Source organism: Alosa alosa, chromosome 4 (genome assembly GCF_017589495.1).
Source record: "Alosa alosa isolate M-15738 ecotype Scorff River chromosome 4, AALO_Geno_1.1, whole genome shotgun sequence".
Lineage (NCBI taxonomy): Eukaryota > Metazoa > Chordata > Actinopteri > Clupeiformes > Clupeidae > Alosa > Alosa alosa.
This window is the reverse complement of record NC_063192.1, coordinates 28339927-28353364: the sequence shown is the minus strand read 5'-3', so window position 1 is coordinate 28353364 and position 13438 is coordinate 28339927. Positions and strand designations below refer to the sequence as shown.

The 13438-nt window shown below is 40.8% G+C and overlaps 1 protein-coding gene across 3 annotated transcripts; it reads left to right on the top strand.

Moving 5' to 3' along the window:
• Nucleotides 1-1130: 1130 nt before the first annotated feature.
• arhgef3l (Rho guanine nucleotide exchange factor (GEF) 3, like) lies at nt 1131-11507 on the top strand. Of its 3 annotated transcripts, none has more exons than XM_048241100.1 (13): nt 1131-1390; nt 1687-1744; nt 2284-2346; nt 3264-3311; nt 3417-3524; nt 4805-4972; nt 6996-7058; nt 7218-7314; nt 7431-7507; nt 7840-8097; nt 9975-10115; nt 10693-10879; nt 10970-11507. In XM_048241100.1, exons 1-13 carry the CDS (start codon nt 1332-1334, stop codon nt 11203-11205), a joined length of 1563 nt encoding a protein of 520 aa, XP_048097057.1. In that variant the 5' UTR covers nt 1131-1331; the 3' UTR covers nt 11206-11507. The 3 variants fall into 3 exon arrangements, with proteins under 3 accessions (XP_048097057.1, XP_048097056.1, XP_048097058.1); XM_048241099.1 differs by having other exon boundaries at nt 9945-10115; XM_048241101.1 differs by lacking the exon at nt 2284-2346 and having other exon boundaries at nt 9945-10115.
• Nucleotides 11508-13438: the final 1931 nt, after the last annotated feature.

Below are 13438 nucleotides of genomic sequence, written 5' to 3'. Positions count from 1 at the left end.
TGAGTTATTATTCAAGGGTTTGTCAGTTAACAGTGTGCTGAATTCAGTTAACCGCAAGACTTGTAGCAGGAGAGGGCGCAAGATGCTTGGTGTGAAATGTATAGAATGCTGTATTCTCATGTTGCTCATGGTTCATAAAATATTAGGTCGATCCCAACATGCATCAAGCAAGTTCAATCTACCAGTGTAATGTAGTAAAGGGTATTTCTTGTTTTGTAATTTAGCTAAAACACTAAACAGTGATTTTAGAAGGAAATGAATTAGAGAGCCCCCCTGAAACAATTTGGGGTGGGGGTTCAAGTGCTTAGAGGCAGTGTTTGCTGTCCATTATATTGAACTAAACCTTCTGGTGTTCCATTTGGAAGCCCAGTTCTCTAACCAGGACACTGCCACTAGATCACTACCCTCAAAACATACTTTTCATATTACTCTTCAAAAGGTGTTTTGGTGCTCAGCCAAACTTAACACATAGTTTAAGTCGGATTGAATTTAAAGGCCTTCACCACAGAAAGGTCCTCTATCAGGATGCAGTCATGTAACAGAATGTTCGTCACGTTGAATCATTCTGTGGTTTAGTTCTACCTAACAGATAAATGGAGACTCGACAGAATGACTCATACCAAATGCCTCATCACATCCATCCTACTCAACAAAAAAAAAAATCCACAGAAATAACCTTTTGGTGTCAACCTGAGCCATGCACTTCACTCTTCAGGCTAGCAACATTTAAGCCGTTCCATCAGCATGCCTTAGTTTCAAAATGAGACGACTCATTTAAACCCTTAGTATTGTGTTGATCATGTTAGTTCTGTCCAAACAGGGAAGTGGGTCATCAGCCACAAGCCTTAACTTCCTTTAATGCAGCTGACTCGAAATGACCGATGGTTCTGCCTTCTGCCGTTCACATGTCACTGCCACAAGTTACAACCCCCGAAAAAAACTACAACTCAGTGCCACCTGAACCCCAATCAATCCCGGCTTATCAAGGCATCGCTCGCATCACCCCAGTGAGGTTTGCGCCCTACCCATGTTGAAAGGAACAACAGGAAGCTGAAGAACATGCTCACACACAGGATGTGGCTTGTAGAGGTTGCGATCGCTAAGAGGAAGAGTGCAGGAGGGGGGAGGGAGGGAGAGTTTGCTCGGTGCAGCTCTCTCAACTGTCTGACCCTTTTTCATTAGGTGCGACAGGTGTCTGGACTAAGGTTTTAGTCGTGTTTTTTTTTTTTTTTCCCAATGTCTGCGTTATATTTATAGACTTTTTAAATGTTTTTGTTTTGGGGTGTCGTAAGTTGTGTCATGGAGTGGAAGAGGCTTTGAGAGAGAAGCAAATGATGGAAGTAGAGAGGATGGAGCCTGAAGAATCGGAGACGGATGAACTATCTTCCTGGTGAGGCCTGTCAGGCTCCTCAGTCAGTTCACGTTTAAGAGATAGCTTTATAAGAGCTTTCACTAGTGTTCTAATTTGTTCTGGTTATGCTCCTACAAGCATGGGAGACCATAGGTTGTTTTCTACTTCTGAGTTTCAAGAAATAGATTTGATCATGTTGATATATCCTTCCACTGAATATCGTGGTGATTTCTTTAAAGAATTACCTGTGATCATTCCTCTTTTATGTCACAGCATGTGCCTGATTTCCAGTCAGTGGATTATCCACCTGTTAATTTTCCTTTATGAATTTCCAGGTCACCTCACCCGAGGGATCGGCTGGCGGCTTGTGCTGGTTTTTCTGACTATGCAGGAGTAAGAAATACATTTTTCTATCCTTCACAAAGTATCTCTTGTCTCCGACACATACTGTAATGTGTTCAGTTTGTTTGATAGATTTATGGTAGACCCATGGGCAACTTAAAACTTATGCAAGACCCATTTTGGTAGTAGGTTAATGTTGAATAATGAAAGACCAAATATAAAAAAGGGCCAAGGTTACAGACAAAAATATTCAAGTCGTTTCACTCTAGTTGTAAATATGCGTGTTATATAGAATTGAAACCGAATACTGATACACGTGGACTCACCATTAAGAACAGAACAGTTTGGAGCAACACAGACATGGTGGCACCCAACATTTGCATTGATGTGGATATTTAGCTAAAATAAGAATTAGCTACCATTTATTTTTTGTAAAAATGTAACAAATCTATAGATTCTATTGCTAATTGAAGCCACTGTCCATCACCATAGAATATTTGGAGCACTCCGTAACAACTGTAGGCTAACTGCTCTGTTCTTATTAAAGGGCATAGTCTCCACCAATGTTTATCTTTTGGGTTTTATTGCAGAAGAAAAGAAAACAGGACCCATCCAGTGGTGCAGGGAGTTTAGCAAGAGCCACAGAGGACAATGTGAGATGATCTCCTCAAGCCTTAGCTCATGTCTCATTAACCTCTAAACACTGATCATGTGACCTTCAAATGATTGAGATCAATTGCTTTTCAGTGCATGCTATTGTGCTGTCTGTCTCAAAGACAACTGTGCATGTTGACCCACTGGTTGACTGAAAACTAACTGAGCAATCATAGACTAACTTCCTCTCATCCTCCGTGCTCGGCTTGCTTCTCTGCTAATTTATCTGTCGATGTCTATGTAACGGAAGCTTTGTGAGGCCGCAGACCTCTCTCTGATAACGAACAAGGTGACTTCAAGACAGTACATGTCAGAGACCCTCTCTCTCTAAAACTACATTGACCTTATCCAATCAACACTGGCCACAAAGGTCACTTGTGACATGCAACTCTGAACGTGTCCATTTCGACAGATAAGTGGCAATGCAAAAAAGATTGATATGACAGTTATGGCAAAGAAATAATTTTACTATTCAGCTTCCTGTTTCAAGACGGAAACTCAACCAAAGCAGAAACCGTCTCAGCATATTCTGCTCTTTCTCTTACTGGCGTTGTCATCCGCTCTTTCTTATTTTCTCGCTCTCTCTTTCTCCCTCTCTCTCACTCACCGACTCTCTCTCTGTCTCTGTCTCTCATAACCTTCTTCCTGGCTGCTTATTCTCACCGTCTTCCTCGTAGATTGCTTTCTTTCACTTGAGCATTACTACAGTGCTGACAGTCAGCCTTTCTCAGTAAAGCATGAGTTCACTGTTGTATTTTTTATAAATGACAGTTTCCTGTGTCTGATTTTTTTTTTTTTTTTTTTTTTTTTATTGAAATTATTCTTAATTTCCACTGAAATCAACACCTCTAATTGCTCAAACTTTAGCACTGTTTACCTGAGTAAGTAAGTCATCATGCTCTGCCTTCTGTGATAGGATGAAGAGGACCCTGATGTCAGTACAGACTCTTTTCATGATTCTGAGGTGGGATATACAATGTTATTGAATATTATCATTTAACTCTCCCTGTCATTTGGCCAGATATTTATTTGGCTATTTTATTTTTCTTTTCTATGAATCATTCTGAAGGAACCTTGTAATAAAAAGGTGAAACCTGTTGGAAAAGGGGCTCAAGTCACAGGCATTATAACACCAGTGAAAACGCCAGCATTGAAACGTCTGGGACAGTCCATACAGGTACCACACGCATACACAAGTGCATCACACTCATACACAAGTGCATCACACTCACATGTGAAGTCATATGTTATTAACTCGCATGTGAAGTCATGTTCAGAGCTTAACGTGTTCAGGCACCGTGCCTGAATTCAGGCGTGAGCTGGTATGCTTAAAATTCGATAATAGGCAATGAGACTACAGTATATATGATGTCCTCATTTTTATTGCTTTAAGCCCTGTATGTTGTTAACTCGCATGTGAAGTCATATGTTGTTAAGTCATATGTCAAGTCATGTGTTGTTAACTCACATGTGAAATCATATGTAACTGACTGACATGTGAGGTCAAATGTTGGGTGTATGTGTGTATAGACCCTTTCAAGAGAGTTCCATTATCAGCATCATAGTTGGCCCCACAAGGCTTCCATTTTAACATTCCATATGTTATCTTAAAGGTCCAGTATGTAGGAAATAATGGAAAATAAACTGTAACCATTCCAAAAATGATCACCAGATGTTGTCAGAGAGTAAGGAAACACGATGAATTGAAGCAATGGCTTATTTGACAACATTACTCTAACCCGTAAAACCCATGAAAAAAAATGAGTTACGGGCGGAATCTCTTGGAATTTTCGTTTATGTTTTGAACGATTAATTCTAGAATAAGCGTATTAATAATGGGCTAGCTGGCGTCCTCCTATTTGGGTTGCCAAATTAGCAAAGGTTGTCAACAGCTACCAGTTGTAGTCATGGGTTGCAGGCAAATTTCCCAAATTAAAACAAGAAACAAATTAAGTGGACATCGGAGGAGCTTCCTGAGATGGTGGCGTTTTTAGATCAAACAAAGAATATCAAGTCTGGCCCTTAGAGCTGGCCATATTTCTCCACAACAGGTAGCCTAGGTTAAACTTCATCTGCATCGCTAACTTCAGCTAAATATGTTACGTTTGTTTAGAGAGGTATTTTTGTTTTCACTGTTTCCGTAATGTGTAGCTGGGTCATGGTTGGAGAAACGTTAAAGCAGCTGCAGGTCAACTAACGTTAGCTAAGTCTTCATTACATCTGGCAACCCAGGAGAGGCTTGCGTCTGGTAGTCTTGAGAACGTTCACCAGTGTTTTGATTTTGGCCTACAGAACGTTCGGTAACAGTGCTACAAATCGCACCTTTAATGCAGAGGAAGTAGATCGGGAACCAAATAGAATGTTCAAGCATTGTTTTTGTTTTTATTGTTGAAAGGGTCTATAGATGCTTTATCTTACCTGTTGACATTCAACACCAACCTTGACACCCCGTCACAGAGGTCCATCAGTTTCCGGACAGAGGCCCGGCCACTGCCAGCCATGCCATCCATCCGGACGCGACAGAAGGCATCTTCGTTTCCACGGCGCCGGAACAGCCAGCTGTGGAGTGACACGGTGGACTGTATGACCAATGACATGAGCGCCAAAGAGATCAAGAGACAGGAGGTAAAAGCACAGCGAGCATGGCCCCAATGATTTCTACCACAGACCAGGGATAGGGGTTACTGTAGAGCAAAGAAGATGTGATAACTGATGGAGGAAATGCTGAATGCTTCAAGGGAACTCACTAGAGCAGTGCAGAAGCTCACGCACACAAACACATGCACATGCGTACAATCACACTGTCCTGTCTGAAAGTACTTTTATACCTACTTATATATACATATAAGATGAACTACCACTGCTCTCAAACATTAATAAACAGATATTTTGGGGACTGGAGGTCCTTAGAGAGCAAACATTTCTACCTGCATCCCTCTCGTCTTGTGAGGGAGAAAGAGAATGTTTCAGTCATCATCCCTTTTTAGTGATGGCTGGCAAATGAAGAGCCTACCCCCAGAGGAGGTGGACTCGTGGGTAGGAAAACAGTGGGAATGGCTGGAGCTTGCAAAAGTATTCAACCCACCTGAAAGTCATCATCACAAGCTATTTTCCCAATCAGTATTTTTATTCTGAACATTTATGCTCTACTTTATACAGTATTTTTTAAAGGCAATTGAAGTTATTTGTTAGCCAACATTAAATTAAATTAAATGAATGCTTTGTATAAAAGCCTGTCCTTCAAACCAAGGCAGACTTTAACTGATACTGGGGGCAACCACAATTCAGCCATCACCCTGAAAAAATCTAAAAATTCAGTGACTGAAGTATAGGTGCAGGTGTAGGAGACCACAATCTTAAGCGCTATTCATAAACCAGGCCTACTGTAGTGGAAAAAAGATCCATATTTTAAAAGATTCACATTATAGCATGTATTGATGTTGCTTAAAGCAACATGATGTTATTTTACCTTAGAATAACAGCTTCAAACTAACTTTTTAACTTTTTGAGTTTTGGGTATGAGCATGACCCTTTTCATTGTTTTAAGACAATTAGGGTATCCCCTCTGTGCTAAAGGGATACCCAGTATGTTGACCAAAAAAACCAATAGGAGTTGGAGTCCAACAGGAGGGTTGTGTGTTGCGTAATTGCTAGCACTGCTAATGCCCTAAGAAGGACCTTCAAAGTTGTGAAATTTGTCAGTGGTGATATGCTTTGTGGATATTTCTTGTCTGTAGGGATTGTGAAACATTTTAGAATTTAAGGGAGAAATAAAAATGGACTAAATATCACAAGAAAAACTTAAAACAAGGACAAAATCTAAGGCTTGGAAGAGGGATTACTTATTAGTTGGACAATTGCCCAAGACACAATGTTGAAACAGTACTGGAGTGGCTCAAAACAGTGAAGTGAACATATTAGAATGGCTCAGTCTAAGCCCTGGATCCACAAGGCCACAATCCTACTGGGAATCTGTTGCATTAAAATCCTGGACCACCAACCTCCAACATCCATCTTAGATGTTCTGGATGCTAATAAAGAGTGGGGAAATAACACTGCAGCAAATTGTCCAAAGCTGGTAGTTCTTCACTTCAGAAGACTCAAGGGCTTCTCTATCAAGTATTAATGTATTGGTGTTGAATACTGATGTAGACATAATTATTTTAATGTTTTTAATTGGTTTTAATTACTGGTAGTTTCAAATGTTCTACAGCATATGTTTCCATATGGAAATACCCTTTGGTAAAATACATATACAAGCATTCTTTGTTAACCAGAAAATACTGACTAAGTCCAGCGCTATACAAACCAAACTAAATGCAAATAGACATGGTGGTCTAAAACTAGGGCACTGGGTGACTGACGGTGGTCAGACTTGTGAATGCTTCTTTGAACAGGTTTTTCCGTAGTACAACACTTTAGCTCTGCTGCCATACTTACGAAACAGGAAGTGAGCTGGCACTCACGGCTCTTCTCTATTTCTGCTTCCCGATAACTACAGCCTTCTCTGTTGGCAGCCAATATTTTAGAATATTTTAACTTAGAGTAGCTGTATTTATTTATTCATATTTATTTTCACTTGGATTTTTTATTTTTAATTGGATGTTGGGATGTCACTCAATTTTAAACGTTGTGCTTCAATTCACAGATCATCTATGAACTCACACAGGGGGAGAGGCAGCTCATAGAGGACCTGAATTTGGTCAAAAAAGTATGTGATCATCTATCCATTAAAATGACCTAACTTTTATTCTGCAAAGCAGCAATGCTAACCTGCTGACTGACATGATCTTGATTATTATTATATGAACTTTGACCAATACTTGGAGAGAGTTGAAGATATCAGTAGCTTTGTCCTCATTGACCGCAGGTGTATTACGAGCCCATGCTGAAACTGGACATTCTGACGGAGAGTGAACTGGGCCAGATATTTGGGACGCTCGACTCCCTCATACCTCTTCATGAAGGTACAGTGTCACTGCAGAGCAGCAGTGGACCACACACAGAGCAGCAACACTCCAGGGCTCCCTCTAGTGGGCAGCAGTAACAGTAACAGTCCGCTTGTGGGTTAATGTCATTGCAGATTGCCTGAGTCGCCTGGAGCGGTTGAGAGGAGCAGAGAAGACTGTGGAGGCGGTTGGGCCCACCTTACTGCAGTGGGTGAGTGCTAACAGGAAGGATGTTCCTGCAGTGACATAATGCTGAAACTTCCCTTTTCATTAACATTCCACCAATGTGTACTATTAAAATAGGTAGTGTACCTATTTAAAATCAAACGTGTATAAAGTGCACCTCTAAGAAGCTATGTCAAGTATACTAAAGAGCCTTCAAAGGTATTGGTATTTTTTTAGTAGACTATTTTATGCACTTCAATTGCAATAAAAAATTGTCCTTAGGCCAGGTTTTTGCAAAAGACCATCACTATCCTGCCCGCCAGTTGAATAGTAGGTGCTCGTGGTCTTTAAACCATTTTGATATGTGGGCCTCTTCAGTTCCCCTGCCTGGAGGCATACATCACCTACTGCTGCAACCAGGTGGCAGCGAAGGCGCTGCTGGACCAGAAGAAGCAGGATCGGCACGTGGACCAGTTCCTACGGCTCTGCCAGGAGTCCCCCTTCAGCAGGAAGCTGGATCTGTGGAACTTCCTGGACCTGCCGCGTAGCCGATTGGTCAAGTACCCACTGCTTCTCAAAGAGATCAAGAAGTGTACGCCCAACGACCACCCCGACGAGGACTTTCTACCTGACGCTGTGAGTGCTGACCAACCATTATTATGGCCATCATAAAGACAAATGGTTATACCCTGCTGTAGCAGAGTTTTACTTTATGTTTACATTGCATTCAAATAAGACTGTGATCTGTGAATGCATTTAGATAGATAGATATATACTATATTGATCCCCAAGGGGAAATTCAAGGAATTTAGCAGACACTTGTAATATGTAAATTATGTGTGCTATCTGGGTGACTAGTACTGGGTACTAGCCAGAAAAAGTGGGTTAGATTGTAAGTCGCTGGTGGTAAAAGCATGAGCCAAATGAATATGTAAGTACACCATGTCCTTGTTAGTGCCTGGCAGCGGTATGTCTGACTGGCAAGTATATAACTTCAGCATAAGGTATAAACAGCTTCTCACACCTCAGACTGAAAGCATACTTCATTTGAATTCGCCTTAGTGTGTATTTCTATTCTAGCTCAGTGTAGTCATGAAATTTGAGTTGATACCATAATTGTGTAGTTGCACAGTCCAGTCAGTTCCAAAACTGCCTTATCGCCAGAAATTTGATAAACAAATAGAACATAAGAAATAGAAAAAATACATTAAATACACTTAGGCAGTAGTATGTCTTTGAACAGGACTTAGACTGGGACCAATTCTCCAATTCTATGAAAATAATCTAGAAAAGTAAAGGACAAGTCGGTAAACAGGCTAGTTTGTATAATTTTGGGTGCCAGTTTCAAACATTCTGTTTATCAAGCATGATTTTGCATTTAAAGCCTACCAATAACATAGGTCTCCATTGGCAGGACACTACAAGTGAAAAGGGTAGTTTCATATCACCATGAAACTTCCCTAGTTGATTATTTACTTTGAGACAATATTGTAATGTTCATGTTTAAATATGAAGAGTTCAGATGCAAAACCCTCTAAATCCGTCTGACCACTTTTCTTTTAAATGAGCATTTTTCATCAGGCTCCTATAGGTTTTCACCTACAAATTGATATTTCAGATCAGATCAGTTCAGAAGAGAGTGGTATTTAGCAGGTTTTGAAGCAAAATTATTTGATTAACGTATATTATGTGTGGAGAGCATTCACTCATCATTGTTATCTAATTTTTGACGGAGGTGGCGTTCCCTGAAACAAGAATTTTTAACTTGACTTCATCTAATGTTCAGATTTCTGTAGTCAAACTATATGCAAATATTTAATTAGATAATACCTCATTTACATATTCACATATAGATATCAGAAAACTTGCGATACAAACAATATTCTCTTAACATAAGTTGATCTTGATAATCTTGAATTTCCCCTGGGGATCAATAAAGTATCTATCTATCTATATATCTAAGTAATCAACTGGTGAAGTGGAATAGGGATATCTATTAGTTATGATTTGTACCCTATCCACCGTCTATGGAGGCCTATGTTGTCATGCTAATTAGCAGGCTTAAAACTTTTTAACTCTTTAAAAATGTTACCCATACATTTTTGGAAATAGCTGGTTTACCAACTTTTCATCAAATTTGCCGTCAGAAGTTCACCATTGCAAGAGTTGTCCTAGTGTAAGTACGTCTCTGGTCTAAATCCTATAAGCTTTGTCACATACCTACATACCAAAGCATTCATAACGCACATTTAGCATCCAGTTGTTTTGTGTGTGCACACAAGTGTGTGTGTCTGTATGTGTGTCAGTGTGTGTGCCTGTGTCTGTGTGCGCGAGTCACCATATCTGCTGTAGCGCGCAGCTCTCAGACGGAACACAAAACTAGCGCCTGTGATACGTTTTTCACACCTCCATCTCACCTTACCACCACCCTCTCTTCTGTCACTTCCTCCACGTTCCTTCCTCCCCTCCACCTCCGCTCTCAGATTAACTTGATTCAGAGCATCATCTCCCAGGTGGACCAGAAGACGGGGGAGGCAGAGTGCCAGTTCTACAGGCAGTGCCTGTGCTACGCAGAGGACGCCCAGAGAGTGCCCGAGATCATGCGCTCGCGCTTCATCTACTGCCACGGGGAGCTCAAGAGCACCAAGGGACATGTGGGTACAGCTAGCAGCAACCCTTTAAAAATGGGACTGGTAGCCCTGTGCATAAGGTGTATATCCAGAAATATGCAGCGTGCTCTTGGCCATAGAGGGAATTAATGTTGAAGAAGACCAGGTGATGCCAGATGTAGCCATTATAATAAATGATTAATAAGTTATACTTCCTACTTTTCTGACCCTCGTTGGAGTGCCTGGATTGGTCTCTTTTGCTTAGGACAGTTACTCCACTTACACTGCTGCCTGTGATACATTTAGTCATTTAGCTGATGATTTTTATCCAAAGCAACTAAAAGGGAAACTATCAAGGTACAGTGGGATAAGGACACTGATATATCTGGGCCATAGGAATCTCTTCACTCATGTTATACATTGTGCTGCTGGGAAAGGAGTTCCCTAGTGGCTCCGGGGGGGACTGTGCCTGTAATTAGCTCTCTGTAATCCGCTCTGGATAAGAGCATCAGCTAAATACCTGTATAATTAAAAGAAAATTTAAAAAGCAATCTAGTAAACATGCACTCAACAAGGATTCAACTATTAATTTTTCATGTTGTGTCTAAATTCATGTCTCCAGAAGCTGCATGTGTTCCTGTTTGAGCTGGTGTTGGTGTTGACCCGGCCTCAGGTGTCCGAGGGCACAATCCAGTTCCAGGTGTACCGCCAGCCCCTCCCTGCTGCAAATCTCACCCTTGAGGACATCCCAGACGGAGAGGCAGGGAGCTCCGGATCATTCCGTGGGGCCTTCACTGGGAATGATAAAGGTAGAGAAACTTGGTGTGGGGTGTTGGGGGTTATTTAGCAATGCTTGTGGAATCTCACTCTTCTCCTTTCTCTTTTCGTCTTTCTCTTAGTGAAGAACTGTTTCAGAGTGACCAGCAGGGGGCGCACTAAGGCACAATCCCACAGCCTCCAGGCTAACGACTCCTTCAACAAGCAGCAGTGGATCACCTTTCTGCGCCAGGCAATAGTCCAATCACGAGACAGCGAGACTCACACCCGCCGACCGTCTGGCTTCTCCCCCGACCCTGACCTGTGTCACATAGCGGAACTGAGCCTGAACTCCGACATGGAGATGATAGGTCAATAGAGCTCCATAAGCAAGCAGGGTATTGAACATGAGGGGATTTCACATGGAACATTTTCACATGGTACTTGCAGTGACTCTGTACCCCACACCCCCCTTGAGCGCTGTGCCACTTCATCAAAAATGCCGTGAACCTCCTCCGGATGCTTATCAGTAGCAGAATAAATCATAGGAGGAGGACCTAAGATAAGAGGTAGTTTTCAGAAGAAAATGATACATAAGATAACGAATGTATGTGTAGGCAGAGGTGGAAAGTAACGAAATACATTTACTCACGTTACTGTATTGAGTAGTTTTTCTGTGTATTTTGTATTTTTTTAAGTAGTTTATTAAATCGGTATTTTAAATTTTACTTGATTACATTTTGAGTGAAGTATTGTACTACATCAAAAATCCCATCCGTTACTTGAGTAAAAAAAAAAAGTTAAGACTAACAAAAACAGAAAGGGAGGGAAAAGAAATTGCGCCCTAAACCACTAGCCTAGTGATAATGATGCATCAGATTACATGTGTAGCCTAACTATGAAAGTGTATTTTCCGCTATTTCAATGGGTTGTCTCAGTTCGTTTTAGCACTAATGATAGCGGAGATATTCAAGCAAACACCATGGGATTTCGTGTTTTGACGTTTGTGCTCACCTTTCTTTGGAAATAAGTTTATTAGCAGTTGTTTCCCCTCATTTTGATGTCTCTCTTTTTAGTAACCTGACTTGGCTTTCTCGGAGAAAGACATTGCACCAGCAGCACAACAATTAGCGGTCCACTACTAGCGATGCTCAACTAAATAAACAAAAGATAGACTACCTTATGAATCGTGCAGGCGGACTAAACCATTTAGCTCTTTAGCAAGGGAGAGTGAGAGTGACCTTAGACAGTTTTCACTATGTTTTGAATACAAAATCCAGTCAGTCAAACTTTAAATTTCGTCTGACATTCATTTTGACATTTAATTTGAAAGTTAAAATATTCAGGTAAAATAAATATATGGTGGATATATATTAAGTAATTAGCTTAAACTTCCAGTGAGTCTATTTGAAAAAAATCCAAACATAAGAGTTATGTGTATTAAAGTGGAATGACAGGAAAAAAGTATTGAACGTGCCTACTGAAATTTCTTCAATACTTTGTGGAAAAGCCTTTGCAAAGATCCTGGCCTTTGTAAAGACAGCTTCAAGACATTTCCTGTATGACAAAATGTATTAGTCACAGTATCAGGTGTGATTTTGGCCCATTGTTCTAACCAGATTCCAGGGGTCCCTCTTGTGAATCCTGATCTTTAGTTACTTCCAGAACTGTTTAATTGAAATTAATTGAATTGGCTGCCTTCAAGTCTTTCTGGAGCTTTCTCCGAGTGGTCCTTGGCTCTTGAATTGACTATCCTTCTGACTCCCTGGTCAGAAATATTGCAAGGAGATCCTGCATGGCGGTTGATGATGCAGTGATGTTTCTTCCACTTGCAGATAATGGCTTCCATGCTGCTTACTGAAGATTCTGAAGTTTTGAAATGCATCTGTAACCAGTTTCATTGATATGTTTTGCAACAATAAGGTTGCAAAGGTCTTAGGAGAGCTTTTGCTTTTATCCATCATGAAATGTTTCTTGTGTGACACCTTGGTAATGAAAAACCTTTTATAGCCCATCAATATGTAGGCTTCTAACCAAGCTTATTTTAATTTGCACAGATAGAAAGGATAACTACTCTAACTACTTATAGATTCCAGCTCGTTCCTTCCCTTTCCTTGCCTTAGTGCTTTTTCTTAGCTTGTTCAATACTTTTTCCCCTGTGTTATTCCACTTCATTGCACATGACTCTACTTATGGAGTTTGGATTTTTTATGTGTGGATTACCTGAGTTATTAATGCCTGGTGAAAATGTTGTACCCCATTATTCCACTTTTCAAGGGCCCTCTCCTCCATTGGGGCCCTATACTTCCCACCCCCAGTTCGTTAAGCCCTTTAATCTGCTGAACTTTCTGCTCATTTCCAAATATAAAAAAAACTCTGCAACTCAACTTTTCAGGGGCTTTTCAGTTGTGCTGGATTACTGTTCACTGCAAAGCGACGCAAGGATAAGTGGAACTAACTTTGAAAATCAACTACTGCTCAAACTTAACGGAGAACTCCGGTGATTTTTCACATAGATATCCATTTCTCAACGTCACCGAGTACTGTCTGTATGAACAAAACTGAAACAATTGGTTTTACCTAGCTCAAGTTGCTGCAGCTACAGCGCTACA